At 34.1% G+C, this 18247-nt stretch overlaps 1 protein-coding gene across 2 annotated transcripts in view; it reads left to right on the forward strand.

Moving 5' to 3' along the window:
• Positions 1-18247, forward strand: part of ryk (receptor like tyrosine kinase) — a 96671-nt gene that overhangs the window by 72294 nt on the left and 6130 nt on the right. For both annotated transcript variants that reach the window (XM_005165931.6, NM_001083826.1), the window contains 5 exon segments: positions 1337-1423; positions 3146-3215; positions 7978-8110; positions 13082-13191; positions 16444-16603. In XM_005165931.6, coding sequence (XP_005165988.1) covers positions 1337-1423; positions 3146-3215; positions 7978-8110; positions 13082-13191; positions 16444-16603 — 560 coding nt within the window.

The following is an 18247-nucleotide window of genomic DNA, read 5'->3' on the forward strand; positions in this document are numbered from 1 at the left end:
AATTGAATTAAACATGCATACTGTGTTTTTTATTGATTTAAATCAGTGACACTATATACATATATACATATATATATATATATATATATATATATATATATATATATATATATATATATATAATATACATATACATATATATATATATATATATACATACATATACATACATATATATATATATATATATATATATATATATATATATATATATATATATATATATATATATATATATATATATATATATATAAACAAACAGAGTTTTTATTTCTGCATTATCATGATTGGCAAAAACAGCATACAGCTATGATAGTGTTAATCTTGGGTATTGATCATGTGCTGACTTTAAAGTATAATATAATATATTAAAATATAACATAACACAACATAGCAAAACATAATACAATGGGCAGAGTAAGAGCCTGATCGCACCGAACACACTTTTTACATTTAAAAGATGCATTTTTGGAAAGGTTTACTAATGGCTGCGAGCATCAAATATGCACTCCAAACTTTTTCATGTTGAATTCTTCTTCCATCATTTGCAGCAATTCTAAGTTGCATAGTCATTTTTCTTACCTTTTTGTAATCTGTTTTAATTATTATTTTATGTAAAGCTGCTTCTGATCATGACATGACTACACTAAACGGTTATAAGAGACGTGTTTAAGGGAGTATAGGCAACATCCTTCATTTATTCTCTTATGTTAGGAGAGATCTCCACTTAAATGTCACACTTAGAGTGAAAATGTGCTTTATTCATTATAAAGCTTGAAGCATTGGAATCCTCATGAAAGAAATTGTTACTCTGTATTGGCTGCAATAATCCTGATCTGAGCAGATTATAATATAATATAATATAATATAATATAATATAATATAATATAATATAATATAATATAATATAATATAATATAATATAATATAATATAATATAATATAATAAATATACAATGACAGTTGTGACAAATAACAGTTACAAAAAAGTAACATTATATCCATTAAATTATATATTGTTATCATTTTTTTTATTTTGTTAAGATGGGGTTCAATATTGTTGAGATTGTCAGTGTGAGTGAGGACTCTTCTGATTGCCTGAAAAAGTTTATTTCCCCACGTTTCGTAGATAAGTTATAAATCACTAATTGTCAGGCAAACAGCTTCATTCTGGAATCTTACCATGTGTTTATCCCCCAAAACTGTAAAATGTTTGCAATGTTAAACTCATGCAGATTATTGTTTATATTTGATGTTAATGTTTTATCTTGCTGTTTTATATGAGGCAGATGCAGAAAGTTCTGTTTTCCTAAAGTGGCTTTATTTTGATCCACAGGGACTTTTGGCCGCATATTTCATGGAGTCTTGCTTGATGAGAAGGACCCAAGCAAAGAAAAACAAGTCTTTGTGAAAGCAGTGAAAGGTACTGTACATCCTCTCTTCAACCCTCATATGATACCCCCCTTGAGAACGATACTGATTTAAAATTACCTTCTCAAAACCTATTTTCCTAGAAAATCACCTAAGGGATTGTTTGTGGTAATAAGCGTAATTACTATAAATGTAAGTTCAAAATACAGGAATGAAACTAGGCTGGGTTGTTTTAAAGGCATTTGCAAGTTCAGAAGAAATTGCAAATGCCATGAGAAACTTAAGCTCTTTCCATCACACCGGTCACCCCTTTATGTGCCCTTATGCCCCTTTAACCCAGCCCAGGGCTGATGCCAATCATCAGACAATGCCACTATACCAGCCTCTGCTCTGCCAAGCTGTTCGGCCCTTGCCCAAGGGATAGGAAACAATTCGCTTTACCCAAACTCTCCAAGCATCCGTCAAAAGCTGTGCTCCAAGATAAAAGCAGACCTCTGTGAACTCATTCTCAATGTGTTCACTCAGCCAGCAATCTGTGAGATTGGCTGGAAAGAGCTTTTCGAGCAACCAGACTTTCTCAAGTGGAAGGTGGAGGGGTTATTTAGGACCTACATGGACCTTTTACTAACACGAACTTCCCTTACAGGGCCAAACAGATGTAGAATCCATCGCTATTTGATTTAATGTCTGTTTTTTTGTGGCTGACTGTCTTTGTAGAACACAAACGGTGGATCTAATAATATCTTGGTCATATCTTGGTTTTCATTCTAATGTATTTAAGGACGTTCTGGAGCTGTTTAACTCTAAAAATGATCAATCATAATATAGACATCATAAAATTGGTTTACATATTCTGTATTCAAAAATCTTCAGAAGCCATATAATTGCTTTGTTAGTAACTGACACATTATTTTATTTTATTTATTTTATTTTTAGCTTTATTTTTTGCCCCTATCTGTTATTTCCTAGGAAATATTTAAACAACACATTATTTAGTTTTGTTTGTGTTCAGTAGAAAAATGTCTTGCATGAAGTAAATTAAATAATAATACAGTCCTTGTGATTTGACGCTTAATTTGACACTATTTCCTCACATCTTTGTTGAGGAAATAAAAAACAGCACTACAGTGGTGATAATTTTGGGAATCGATTATGTGCTTGATTTAATGTTAAATGTGTCTAAGGTATGTCTGACTTTAAAGTATAATATAATATAATATAATATAATATAATATAATATAATATAATATAATATAATATAATATAATATAATATAAAACAAAGGAGACGCAGTGGTGCAGTAGGTATTGCTGTCTCCTCACAGCAAGAAAGTTGTTAGATTGTGGGCCTCGGCTGGGTTAGTTGGCGTTTCTGTGTGGAGTTTGCATGTTCTCCCTGCCTTCGTATGGGTTTCCCCCTTGTGCTCCAGTTTTCCCAACAATCCCAAGACATGCAGTACAGGTGAATTGGGTAAGCTAAATTGTCCGTAATTATCCGCTGCGTAATTAACATGCTGGATAAGTTGGCGGTTCATTCATTAACAAAGGGACTAAGCTGAAAAGAAAATGAATAATAAAATAAAATAAAATATAAGTAATGTAATGTGATGTAATATAATATAATATAATATAATATAATATAATATAATATAATATAATATAATATAATATAATATAATAAGAAAAAAATGAATGTGTCGATTTTGACAAAAAAAGTTGCAAACAAGGCTATTACATCACTAATTGTGACACTCTTGTTGTTTTTGACACTGCAGATCACGCCTCTGAGGTACAGGTGACCATGATGCTTACAGAAAGCTGTAAACTACGGGGCCTTCACCACAGGTGAGTCACAAACACACCATGTGCTGCTTCTTGCTGTTACAAATTGTTTATTGCTTTACTTGTATATCATTTGCCCGTTATATTATTTGCTTTTTCTCTATCAGTCTTTTATTTTTATTTGTATTTTTTAGATTTAGAAATCTTTATTGTATTTTGTATGTACATGTTTATAAGTAAGTTATAAGAAAGTAATTATTCTTAGTCCTTAGGCATATAATTATGAATCCAAACAATGATCATGCAACAAAAATGTAATACAACGCGCACGCACACACACACACACACACACACACACACACACACACACACACACACACACTTCTGATAATTAGAATAATGACGTGCAAATTGCCTTTCTTTCATGGTGTGTGAATTATCCTTCTCCACAATGGAATCAAGTTGTGTAATGTTAGAGTGTTGTGACAGATGACAGATAACCGCAGCTACAGCTCTGAGACTATTCTGACTACTAATCTACACACTTCCTCTGCCGTGAGAGTCACCGAATTACTGATGAGTCTCCATCTGCATTCTTTCTTCATTAGTGTGTTCTTGTTTACCATGCTCCTTTCATAGAAATGAATGTGGTTTCAAGCCTTCCGCATTTGTAATTATCTACTTGTTTAAATCAATTCTGTCCCTGATAGATTTATCCAAGGCTATCTTTTTATTTATACATGTATAGTCTAGCAGACACTCATCCATATTAAATGTCAACATTTCATTTTGCGTCTATAGCCTTGAAAATGATAGCCTTGTCAAGTTTGATTACCATTTTTTTTTTCTGCAAAAGACACAGGTTTGAAACAACAGATGAGTACAAAAACTATAACCTTTACTTAAAATAACAAAAAAATTGTATGTATGTATATTATAAAATAATCAGATTATAATTAATAAAACGAGGAAGTCATCGAAATATTTATTCATTCATTCATTTAATTTAAGTTTGATACTGTTTTTGGTTGTATGATTATAGTCTAAGGAATAATCACGGTTATCATGATTATTATTTATTCATTAATTTTAAAACACTACTAGTTTAAAAATCACATGAAAACTCCTTATTAAAGTTTTTTTATTGCTGCTCAGTAACTAAATACAGCAGAAAATAATAGTAAAAACAAACAATAGTTATTTTTTCTTTGTACTTAAAAATAATTGAAAAGTTTTTGGCATTTAACCATATGTAATAATTCTGCACTTAAAATAAATGACAGAACAATTAATAAATAAACAAATAAATAAAAATAAGAATAAATTTTATTAAATTGTATTTGTCTAATGTAAGTATAAGCTACATATTAACTAAGTATTAATTATTTCCCTTTTAAAGAGAACAAATGTAGTCAAAGACTGCTTAACCATAGTTAAGTCAGGCTTAGTTAAACCAGTGTGCATGCATACAGTATTACAGGATTCATACGTTCATGGAAAACCTGGAAAAGTCATGGAATTTTGACATGTTATTTTCCAGGCCTGGAAAAGTTTTTGAAAAACTGAAAAACCCACAATGTTTTGGAGGAGGCATGAAAATTAGTTTAACAACTCTGTATACCTAAATTAGGGCTGCGAGATATTGAAAATAATCTGACATTAGGATATTGTGTATTTCTGTGAGGTATATTGCGATGTGAATACAATTTCACCAGATGATTTAACAGGCTTAGTTGGATTGATTGGGGGGATTTTGTAGAGGAGTAAGTCTCGAATAATATATAACAAATAAATTAAAAGCATAGATAAAATATAGTAAAGATAAAAGTAAATTCTAGTTTTTAGGTATTCACTATTCAGGTGCAGATAATGAATAATCAACACTGCATAGTCTTTATTGTCATTCATTCATTTTCTTTTCAACTTAGTCCATTTATTAATCTAGGGTCGCCACAGCGGAATGAACCGCCAACTTATTCAGCACGATTTTATGCAGCGGGTGCCCTTCCAGCTGCAACCCATCTCTGGGAAACATCCACACACCCACACTTATACACTATGGAAAGTTTTGCCTACCCAATTTACCTGTACCGCATGTCTTTGGACTGTGGGGGAAACCGGAGCACCCGGAGGAAACCCACGCGGACGCAGGGAGAACATGCAAACTCCACACAGAAATGCCAACTGACCCAGCCGATGCTAGAATCGACCTTCTTGCTGTGAGGCGACAGCACTACCTACTGCGCCACTGCGTCGCCTAGTCCTCATTGTATATTATTTTAATCTTTAATAAAGTTACAAACAATTTTTTTGTGGCTGGATGTTTTAAAATTTTTAAATATTGACATGTTAACACAGTCACACTCCTTAAAAGGACAGTTTACTCAAAGATTAAAATGTACTTACTATTTACTCACGCTTCACTTGTTTTAATATAGGAGTTATTAAATAATATTCTTTTCGTGTTCATTTAAAAAAAAGAAATATCATAAATGTTTGAAACAAGTGAAGGATGTAATGAAAATGGTAAGTAATTTTTAGGTGAACTATGTCTTTAAAAATGCATGCAGATGATAAACTTTTAGTCCATTATGATTAAGCTCTACATTAAACTAAAATCCCAACATTGCATACCCTGCGATGTGGCTATTGCGGATGCGCACATTGCGATATCGATGTTGAAACGATATATTGTACAGCCCTAACTTGAATATAGTTTATGCTGAGTTCAGACTGCATAATTTTAGCCCTGATTTTGACCCACCGATAGGTTTTGAGAAATTGGCAACAAATGCCTGAAATCACAGGTAATTTGGTGCTTGTTCACGTAAGTGACAATCACACAGTGTGAACTATCAAAGACGCGATCTGAGGGAATTGCAGATGAGTCGCCAATGCTCGTGAGATATTTGGCATGCTAAATATCTGGACCTGTCAGCAATTCAAATCATACAGTGTGAAAGCAGTTTTGACTTAAAATATCATTGGCGATTACCTACAGCCAACGAGAGAGCAGCATTGACTAGCATGGGTACCTGCAGGTCAGTGGGAAGTTGGGGGAAGAGTTAAAAGGGCTCATTTTTAGTGTACTCAGACCCAAGAAATGGAGGAAAAACTAGTGGAAGTTTGACAGGAGCACTGTCTGATGTCTGATATGTCATCTGAGCAGTATCACAACCGGGTCAAAAAAGAAAAAAAATTGAGGAGAAATTGCTAATTCCTTTCAAACCCAGGTGAGCAAATATGTACATTTTCCTCCCCATTAAAGGCTTCTTTCTCATTGTGTAGTTAGTAACAAAATATATGCTATGTTTGTTTGGTTGTGAGAGTCGTTTGGACAAAGTTGTCGGCAATTTTTCCTATTTTAAAGTCATGCAGTGTGAAACCCCCTGTCGCCGATCCATCTTGCAGTGTAAACAAAGCAGCAACAAAACACTAGCCCAGATAGTCATGCAGTATGAAAACACCTGTGACACGACTACTTTGAAAATCATGTAGTCTGAACTCGGCATACTTGTTTTTACTTTACTTCTGTCCTTGGCCAAAAACTTGCTCTCACATTGTTAGTGCTTGAAAAAATCAATATAAAAACAATTTAAACAAAATAAATTGTTGGATGTTCTATGATATGCTGTAATAAATTTGAATTTCATTGTTTATATTATTTACCATGTATAGACATTACTGTATATGAAACATTATGTCATGAAAATGTACTTAAAAGTTTTGGAAAAGTCATGGAATTTTAGCAGTAAAAATGTGTATGAACCCTGATATTAGCCTCAGTGTACAAGCTTGGAACTTTAAACTAGCGCACAGTTGGCACACTTTTTGTTGCAGCAGTTCGTAATGTTACGATAATTAACCTTGACGAATTAAAGCGCGGTTAATAGTGAAAATGGTTTATCGTTGCATCCCAATTTTATGTGAATGTACAATTGAATCATTCACCTGATTCCTGCAAAAAAAAAAAAAATGTTATTACACTTTTGTGTTGACCAGGGACTCGCAGTAGTTTTGCTACAGCTTTATAGAAAAGATTTTTGTTGGCAAAACTGAGCAAAAAAAGACATTATTTTGTCTAAAATATAGCTAAATTTGTATTGAACTGTTGTGTAAACATTTACACTTGTGCCAGTGAGGATAAAAGCAACCTTTCTGTGATATTGAATTCTTTGTTGGTGTGATTGGGCTTGTATATCATGTGAAAGAAAAAAACAAAAAAAAACTTTTAGGTCACATTGTTTTGCCCCAGTGTTTTGGCTAAACTTTCTGCATAAAAGTTTAGAACCACTTGTATGTGAGTAAATGGTGGAGAAATGTAAATTTTTGGGTGAAATATCCATTTAAAAGAACACTAAATAGTAAACTAATAATTATAATATTTATTATAATTTAATCTGAGTTCATATTTTTTTTCCCTGATATTAATATAATGGCAGTGGAGCCCTGAGGTCAGACATTCTGTTTAGATTTTTCTGTTTCCCGCTTGGTTGCCTTTTGGGATGGGCTCAAACCCATATCCTGTCCCGAACGCTTCGAGCTCTGCAGTCACGCAGACCCCGTGTCTGGGGTTAAACGGTCAGCACAGCCCATGACTTTTCAGAAATTAATCACTGATTGAAATAGTTTTTATGCACATGCAGTACATCCTTAAGGGTAGCGTGTCACTTCCTGTCACGTATTGATCTAAAATATAAACATATTTCTTTAATGCTTGTTCATTGTGTTCCCACATTAATTATTTTGCCTTTTCCTGCTCAAGCCTGACCTTTACTCAACACCAACGTGGTTTAACACACATTTCTGGTCTATTTGCTCTTAGGAACTTATTACCCATCAGCCACGTGTGCATAGAAGATGGTGAGAAGCCCATGGTCCTGTTGCCTTATATGAACTGGGGAAATCTTAAGCTTTTCCTTCGCCAGTGTAAGCTTGCAGAGGCCAACAATCCACAGGTGAGAGGACACTTTTTTGCTTGCTTGTTTGTTTTCAAATTTTAAATTTCCGTAAATGAAATAATTATATATACAGTGCTTATAGAAAATCATCTGTGAAAATCTATACCTTTACTCACTTTACATCCTGCTTTCAAAAGACCTTCAAGATAAAGTTGTAGAATGGCAAAGGTTAAGAGATAGTTTGGATACATTTGGAAAAGTAATTTGGAATGTGATTTGATTTCAGGATGTATGAAAAATACAACAATTATTTCAAAGGAACATGATGGTTTCCTGTAGGCACTGTACATTTTAAAGGAATATACAAGTTTTGTCACATTAGAATAAAAATAATAAAAAATTGAAAGGTTTAATAATAATGCAGCAATATTTTCAGACTCTAAAAACACATTTATTTTGCTGTTTGTTTTTTATGCATTCTTATTTACACAGAGAGTGATTTTTAAGCAAAGTGTATTTAGAGAACTAGAAGCGCAGTGAAAGTCCTTTCGCTGTGTCTCGTAAATCAGTTCGAGGCAGGTGTTTATATTAGAAACCCTCCAGCAGAACACCTGGAGTGTTCAGATTATCCTGATTTAATTGCTTTCTTCAGAACAATGAATTCATTGTGCAGAGCTTCTGTCAACATTAAGTGAACGTTCGGGGATGTATGCTTTACAGTAGTGTGCTGTGCACAATCAAGCCTTTGTGGTGTTAACCCTGAGCGGTCTCTTTCATTCGGCTGCCAGTGAAACTTCTCCAAAAACAAGATTACATATATTCCATCAGTCAAACCAATGTATTCTTAACATGGTTAAATGGGTGCTTCAAGCTATCAATTTTATTTACACTTCAAGATTAAACTTGTTGTGGCAATGTTAGTTATACTGCAATTATTTTGTGGGGGGGAAACATAAATCATGTTAACTGCCCATGCTTGATGCATTGAAAGTGAGTGATTTCCTTTTAATATATACTACCAGGGTTTACACCTCATCTGACCTGAATGTGGAGGTGTGTAAAAATACAAATATCTCTTTCTAGAATGACTTGTCAGTTTTAAAACTCTATATTATGGCTGCAAAATATATCGTTTCAGCATCGATATTGCAAGGTGGTCATTTGCAATAGTCATATCGCAGGACAATGTTTGAGTTTGTATTACAATTTATCATTTGCGAATTTTTGATGCCTGTGAGTGTATGATGATTTTAAAAGCATTTAGGTATAGGGAATTGTACCATTTGTGATGTAAACTACGATTAATTTTACTGAAATATTTTTTTCATTCAGTTACTGTACTTGAATACTCTTAGACTCAAAAAATGATAAAACCCTTCATTCAAGGTGTCCACGGGGTCTTAAAGTATTAAAAGTTGATAAATCAATGTAGAGAAATTTAAGGCCATTAAAATGCTGTTTTTTAAGGTATTGCATTTTATATCATTTTTGATTATGCAATGTATGGTTGTATGCTAAAATCTGAATTAAATATGCAAATATCAGGATGCTGTGTAGTTTATAAAACCAATAAAAGCCTGTTAGATTTGACATGATTTGACATCATGCTTTGTTTACTGCAGTAACGACGGTAACTCCATTATTTCTGCAGTTCTATAGACGCTAACTCCCTGATTTAGCTAGATTTAATTGATTTGTATCCAGTATTCGAATAATGTTTTAGTTTTGGATTAGTTTTTTTTACATTAATAATTAGTAAATCTACTGTAAGGTAAAATCACGCCGTGTTTATGGTTGAAACCTAAATTGTTATAAGGTCTTAAAATATATGGAAAGAGTATAAAAAAAGCTCTTTAAATTATTGAATTTCACTCTCTAATTCCATTATATACTCTGTCATTTTAATTGTATTTTTTTCTTAATTTTATTAATAGATTGTTATGCATGAAAATACTCACAACACATGCAAATACAGAAATGCACTGCAGATAGCACAGACCACATTGAAATTGTGTCAGGGACCCTAAAAGTTTATAGGTGGTTAATTCAATTTTATGGAGATGCACTCCCACTGCAGAATCATCCCAATTGATCTAACATTATAAATTCTTCTCAAATAGAGATATTATGTCATCTGGTGAAATTGTCATATCACAATATATATCGCAAAATAAAAAAAATACTGCAATGTTAGATTTTGTGCATAATGTGCAATAGTTTTTACTTTTAGATTCCATTTGACAGAATGAACTTACATTGACCTGTAATTAAAAGATTAATAATTTACTAAAGTCACATTCCACATCATCCTTATGACATAACTGTCATTGTGAGGGTTGTCCCATTGTCAAAATGTTTCCAATATTTTGAGTCAGTTATGTGGGCGGTACTAATCATGTCAAACTCATCCTATTCCGCTCACTAGTGGTTGAGTGTACTTTGAAAGCTGTGTGGACAGCAGTGTGCGTGAGAAGAAGCAGAATGTGGAAAAAGAAGTAGAACTGGTTTCCATTTGTAGATTTGTAATAATTTGTGGTGCCTGAATTTTCTTTCTTTTCCTATTTTTTATTTTTATTTTTTAAATTCCCTGTGGTTTGAATTGAGCTATGAAGTGTTTGTTTATTATTGACCCTTGATTATGAGTGTCAACATAAAACTTATTGGTGCCAACTAGGGTTGCACCGGTTACCGGTACTATGGTAGTATCGCAGTTCTATGGCTTCAAAATACTGTCGGTGCCACTGTAGTTTGTAAACGATTGAATGGTCATTAATGGTCCATCTACAATAGATAATATTGCATTTGGAAAATTCACTAAAATGCTCACACGTTTGTGCAACAATAGACCATTTTATTTTAATAGTCTGTGAAGCCCTTTAAGATTGCAAAACTGTGCAGAATTCAGCCATTTTTCATTTTCTAATGCTTTAGTTTGAACCCACATCTGAATCAGTTAATTTCTGATCCTGTCAATATGATTTTGTAGCTACAACAACCGTGACAATCTCTTAAAATGAACGACTAACAAAGTGAAATTTGAAAGACTGGATTGTTACCTGATAAAGCAATAGATGAAAAACCCAAAATAGCTGCAGGAAGCATTGAAACAATTTTTGACCGCTTCATACAGCATAATTGTGTTGGAAAAAAGCTGTTTTTGTTACACATTTCATTTGGGATAACTTTTTTTTGTTGGTCAATTGTCTACAAAATAAACAGAATGAATAAAATTTAGGTGAAGCGACATGCAAATAATACTTTTTTTCAATAATAAGGGAATTATGAAATGAATTCAAGTAGGCTTTTTATAACAAAATATAGTATTTCTGACAATTTTCTTTATAATTTGATATAATAATTCAAGTATCACAGTACTACTTGGTATTGTGATACTTCAGCTGGTATAGTATCGTAAGATGAATTGTGATAGTAACCAGAAAGTGCTAACCAGAACAACAATGAATGAATAACAGTTAGTAAGTTTACATGGACACCAATAATTCAATTTCAATACGATTAAGACAATACTCTGATGGAGACATCCCATGTGAACATCTATTTTTCATTAATTCAATTCGATTAAGTTCATAGTCGAATTAAACTGAAATCGAATGAAGACATGTGGAGTATGCTGATTTAAGTCGCATTACTAAAGTGCAGTACAGACATGTAAACATCTTAAACTACTACCGTCTCGTAGGATTTTCGCTGCATTTTGCTTCAGGATAGTCTATACACACACACATGGCTGTTTGACACTTATTATTTATTATTTGCACCTACAAAGTCATTGAAGGACCGCAGACACCTGCACTGTGAAATTCAGAGTTTTTTTTCCCCATACGGCGTGCGGTACCAAATTCAATTTAAAACTACACTCTTCCAGCAGTTCATACTTGCATCTAATATCTCGTTTGTCACTGGGGGCATGCATGAAATGTTCCTAAATGAAAGTGAAAATGCCAAACTGCAGTTAAATTCGACAAATTAAAAATGAAACAGCCGAAATTACATGAAACTCCAGATGAAAGGTGAATAGTGTGGTGACGTAATGATGTTAATTGAATTATGTGCTGTGACGCGTAAAACAGGATCATGAAAAGAACATACAAAAAGCAACTCATCTAAACACCTTAATCATATTATTATCTTATTTAGATTAAGACAATAATTTGATTACTGGTTTCCATGTAAATGTAGTCAGTAATTCATTTGGTGCTTGAAAGTAGACTAACAGAGACGTGACATTTCAAAGAAGGATTTATCTAGTTGACAATTTAACAGTTGCTGTTAGATTTCTGGCATGTTAAAGCACACCCTCGGGGGAGTTAAGCCTCTAAATGTATGCCTACTTCAGCTAAAAATAAAATAAAAAAGTTTAGATTAGATTGACTATACATCCTCATTGGCTGATCCTACCAACTCCCTACATTCTCTCTTGAGTAAACATTTTATCCTAAATCACTCTAAACCGAATTCGCACTGAACAAACAGGATTGAGCATGCACCGCCGAACTCATCTGACAGCTGATTTGTCATACGCTGCAATTATTTTGTTCCAAAGCCTTGTGTGTAGCTCAACTGAAAAGCCACTCATTCAGAGAGAATTGTGTTATGGTCTTGTCAGTCAGCACCAAGGGATTTTTTGTTGTGTCTGACTCGAGATAGATTATACAAGGATGCCTAAAGTACAGACACTTCTTCTAAAGAGGTAAATCGCTAGGCGTCTAGGTGCAGAGGATGTTTATGTTCAGTGAGGTAACTGCCATTACATCAGACGTCAAACTGAGATTCAGCAGAGGAACTTGTTGCTCCATCAAGTCTGGTTTCCTAAGATGTGAACTGTAACCACGATTGTCTGTGCGCGTATTCATCGAATGTTCTCACTGTCTATGTCTTTCTCTTTCTATTTTTCTTGTTGGCCCTCTTGTTAAAATTGAGTAACATCTCACTGCCAGTGACCCTTAGAATACATATATTATTGATGACTGTAAAAATGTTGTCTTCTCTCTTGTGTTATTCACATAGGCCATCTCTCAGCAAGACCTGGTCCACATGGCAATACAGATTTCATGTGGGATGAGCTATTTAGCACGGAGAGAGGTCATTCACAAAGACTTGGCTGCCAGAAACTGTGTGTAAGTGCCATCTGACTTTATGCTCTCGCTTTATTTACCATCTTAGGTCATATTTAAACCTGGGGTTAAGAATTTTTGTGTTGATTATATCGTGATCAAAAAAGTGGATGGTGTGAAATACATGACTATAATTGGCCTCTAATATGCAGGGTTTATTCCAGACAATGAAAGACAGGGATTTTTTAAATATCTTATATATGATCGTTGAAGTCATAGAGATCACTATCAGGGATTTTTTTATTTTATTTATTGTTTTTTACATTTTTACATTTTTAGTTTCCATTTATCAAAATTACATTTTTCTATACAATACTACCATGTTGTTAAGCTGTTTTTCAGCTCTATTTCATTTCTTTCCTAGTCCAATGCAGTCACCAGACTGCATTTATTAATGACCACTTCAAAGACTGGGTGTTAAATAGTGTATGGCAAAATAACTAAATGTAAAGTTTGTAAAACTACTTCTGAGATATTAGATATGGGAGACAGAGGTCTTTGTAGCCCCTCAAACAGAGAAAGTACCTTTAGATTATTATTATTTTTTCTTAAAATCTGACATGAATTGTCCATTGTTGTTCTTTAAGTGGCTAATAAAGTCAAAATGATATTCTAGCTAAATCCATTTTAATATTTTGCCAAGCACAACAGCGGCCTGCTTTTCCGATCATTGTAGGTTATGGAAATGATTTTATTATTATTTTTTATTTAGTGAAAGTCAGGGAATTTGATATTTGGCTTGGAGAGGAGCCCTGAATGTGTTTTAAACACCACTTTTAGTTAAAGCAGGGATGGGCAAATTCAGTCCTGGAGGAAAGGGGCCTTGTGTATCAACGCTGCATTTGCACAAAAACTTTGCGTACGCCAGGTTTCACGCTCACGTTTGGATTTACCAACGATAAAATGAAAGTGAGAATGTGCGTTGGTCCATGCCAACTTCATGTCTGGCGTACGTGCATTTCTTGTGTGTGTTTGTTTTATTTCCATTGGTGACTTCTAGAGGCTATTGTGTTAAATTGTACACTACAAAGTATCTTTGACCGTGCAATGGCAGCTGTATGGGACGGGATCATCCGCATGTCTAGCAGGTATATAAGGTTTCCATAACATGCAGTTGACCAGCCAAACATTAAAGCGCAACTTGCAGCGATCGCCGGTTTTCCCAATTTAATCGGATTGATCGACTGCACGCACATTGCTATAAAGGCGCCATCTGCAGACACATTTGCATACGTGAATCAAAAACATTTCCATTTAATAAATGTGCAAATAATATGTAATGCTCAAATGCGCTTAACATAATATACACACTTATTAATGATTCCTACTTGTGTTCCTCGTAATGAAGAGTTGGCAAAATCTGATATGTAATGGGGAAAAGAAAAAGAAATGAGTTCATCAGACGCTGGATTCGAACCGGGTTCATGAATGACAGTGTCAAAACATGTTGCCATGCGCTTTATGAGCTACGCCACTCACGCTGCTAATCTCTGCCCTCTTTTGTGTTGTTGTCTCTGTCGATCAAACGGGCGGAAATCACTCAGCTAGCTCATTCCAATGACAAACTTGAATATAACAGTTTTTCTCCGGTGTACCTCCGATAGGAGCACCTCCAATTCACATCCTGTTCAAAGTTTTTCTTCTTGCTTGTTTTTAACATTGCTTTTTCATTTGGTTTTGCCAAAGTAGAGTCATTAGCATATTCATATGGGGAGGAGACAGGGAGGCGTTTTGCACTCGTGCATGTGCGCTCAGTTTCACGTTAATTTGGATGTACAAAGAGAATATGCGTGATATTTGGCGTACGCAGTGTTTCATACATCTGAATTTTTTACTGCGTATGCACATTTACAGCTTTGTGCGTACGCAATGTTTTAGTATGATTTCAACGCAAGTCTTCGTACACGAATATATATATATATATATATATATATATATATGCATCGAAGATGCCTCGCACAAGAGCTAATTCGTTTTTGTCATTTGAAGCTGATATATTATAGATGATATGCTACATAAATATAAATGTTCAAACGTTTAAAAAAAATCTAAATATTAAAAAATTTCAAGGATTTAAAATGCTGATGACCGTTAAATGCGCCATAACAGGCTTGTGAAAAGGGTCTATAGCTTTCTAGTGATTTTGAAGACACTGATGAGCATGTTCAGGTGTGTTTGATTAGTGTTTAACAAAAATATGCATGACACCGGCCCTCCAGAACCAAGTTTGCCCATCCCTGAGTTAATGAAAAGGTGTTGTGAAAACAGACATGATGTTGAAAATGGATCAAATAAGAAAAGGTTACCTATTAAGCTAAATAGCTACCCTTATGAGATTTGTTGTGAGAGTGCACCAAAACAAGGTTTAATTTACTGCATTGTATAAAAAAAATGTTACTCATGACTAGGCCAACACTGAATCTGCACACCTAGAAATCTACAGATTTTAACTCATCATTGGGTTTATGTATTTCCTTGTTTAAGGCCAGCTCACACTGTGCAATTTTTTTCTTTGGCTCTCATGTCACACTGTAAAATCTTAGCTATCATAAAGTCAGACTGTCATCGACCTGTGACACTTTCACCATCCCGCGTTCTAAAATGATTTCTTACAGCAAACGTAAACAATCTGTAGCAGCAATTTTGCACACAGCAAGTCTCAATAATAAAACTAGGAAGAAAAAACAGTTTTGACATTTTCCCGTGGTCATTTCAATTGTCTCATGGAATGCGTCCTCAAATTCGAAGCTCCTATTGGTTCTTGGATTGCTCATCCCAGCTGTTGTCACACTGCAGGAAAGTGTCGGAAATCTTCTGACACTGCCAGAACTTCATCGGAGGAAAAATCTAATCGCAACGGGCACTAAGCGGCTGTCTGTGAACATGTCAAACCAACGATCAAAGACCACAGATTTTAGCTTAGGATCTCATTTTTTTTTTTTTTAGGATTTCCCAAATTTGTCGCAGATGACAAAATCGTTGCTGAAATCGAAAAATCGAAAACAGTGTGAGCAGGGCTTTACATGGGTGCAAATACAGTATATATTTGTTTATACTACCCTCAGTAATATTATTAATGAATATGCAAAATGTTGATATGATGTATTGACAATACAGTTTGTGCAGTAATATTCAGTAATGCTTAAGGTCTTTTAGTAGAAATGTTATATGAGAGACTTGCTTTTGATTTTATATATATATATAGTGATGTGTATTTTCCTTATGTATGTCTTGACATCTTTTTTTTTATTGTAGAATTGATAACAGCATGCAAGTCAAGATCACAGACAATGCTCTAGCTCGTGATCTCTTCCCTATGGACTACCACTGCCTCGGGGATAATGAGAACCGACCAGTTCGCTGGATGGCTTTGGAGAGTTTGCTGAACAATGACTTCTCCAGCGCCAGTGATGTGGTAAGAATTGCTGCTCCTGTTTGTCTTCTATGCAACAGAGTGTAACATACACTTATAAAAAATTGTGTTCCATACAAGCAGCAGGTGGTCTCTTTGTTTCTCTCTTCCATTGCATATTTTGCATGTAAAGGAATATCATAGCCTGTGTTCCTTCGAAAAGATATTTGCTGCCATTTCTAAATGCAAGTACCTAGAGTGCATACTCATTCATGGACTCAGATCCTGGTTATAGATTTTAAATTGCATAACTTCTTTGACGTCACACTGTCTGTGCTGTCGTGTTTTGTTATTGCTGACAATTACAGTAATCATGTTTCAGATGTCCATGAACATGTTGAGGCCCATGCCAGTGACTGCATGTGGCATTTCATCAGTAACATGCCTTAAATTTCCCTAATATGTATATATTCATGATAATAATCCTATAATGGGTGTATGTTAAATGTTCAGGGAAATGTTTACATATGCAAACAAATTATAAGACGTCCAATGACTATTACAAACAAACACTTTTGCTAGACGAGATCTGGATCTAATTCAATGTGCAGCTAATAGCTTATTGTTTCCATTGACTTTCATTTGTTTTATTTTTGTGAAGTTGGAGGGCAAGAAATTATTTAATTGCATGCAAGTCTATGAACACATGGTAGAGCACAGTTTTAAAGAAGCAGTTTACTGAAGGAAAATAAAATTGTCATTAAATTAGAAAAAAATAAAATGCATAATAGTTGCATTCAATTATGAAATAAAAATAAAGGATGTTTTACTTGAACCTAAGGTTTTTCTTTCCATTTCAAAAGAACATTGCAAAGTAAGTTAGAGATGCACAAATTTATCGTCGGCCATATTGATATCGGCTGATAAATGCTATTTTTAATGTTATTGTTATCGGTCCAATATCAAAATTAGGCCGATATTTTTAAGCCTATAGATTATGTAATTGTACGGAAACTACCTGTCTATAAAATCACCTTGCCATTTTTTATTTACATTTTTTTTTTTTTTTTTTGCTTTGAGTTGGCTATTCAGTTCATTAGACCAGATCAAACTTTTATCAAGTTTTTAAAATAAAATCAGTTGTTCACTCTATAAAAATATAACATTTTAAAATATTTTTATTTAGCGGCTTATATAACGGTTATCAGCCTCCAAATCTTATGAGTTATTGATTATCGATAGTGGCCAAAAAATCCATATCAGGGGATTCCTAAAGTAAAACAAGTCTTTTGAAGAGATACAGTCACTTTATTTGGTGAGCAAATTTCATGTATGATATAGTTAATATGTAAATCTTATGATAACCAATAGATGAGGCTTGGTGGACTTTGCTTTTAATGGAAGCACACACCCAAAAAAAAACTGATTTTTATACCACTGGAAATACCAAAATTCTATCATTTCTATTGTGGCCACAGTGGTCATTCTGATTGTCCATAATGCCTCATTCATACTAGCAGCGACTTTGTAGCTGTTTGTCGCTCTGGGTGGCGATCTGCTGCAAATGCAGGTCTGTGTAGGTCTACAGCACGGAGCATACAAGTGGTCTCTGATTGAGCAGAGAGAGAATCACATGAGCTCTACTGGTGCTTCTATTGGCTGTTACTCAAGAAAGTCACTCTTCATTTGCTAGTGAGAAGGGTATAA

Source organism: Danio rerio, chromosome 6 (genome assembly GCF_049306965.1).
Source record: "Danio rerio strain Tuebingen ecotype United States chromosome 6, GRCz12tu, whole genome shotgun sequence".
In the NCBI taxonomy this organism is placed as follows: Eukaryota; Metazoa; Chordata; class Actinopteri; order Cypriniformes; family Danionidae; genus Danio; species Danio rerio.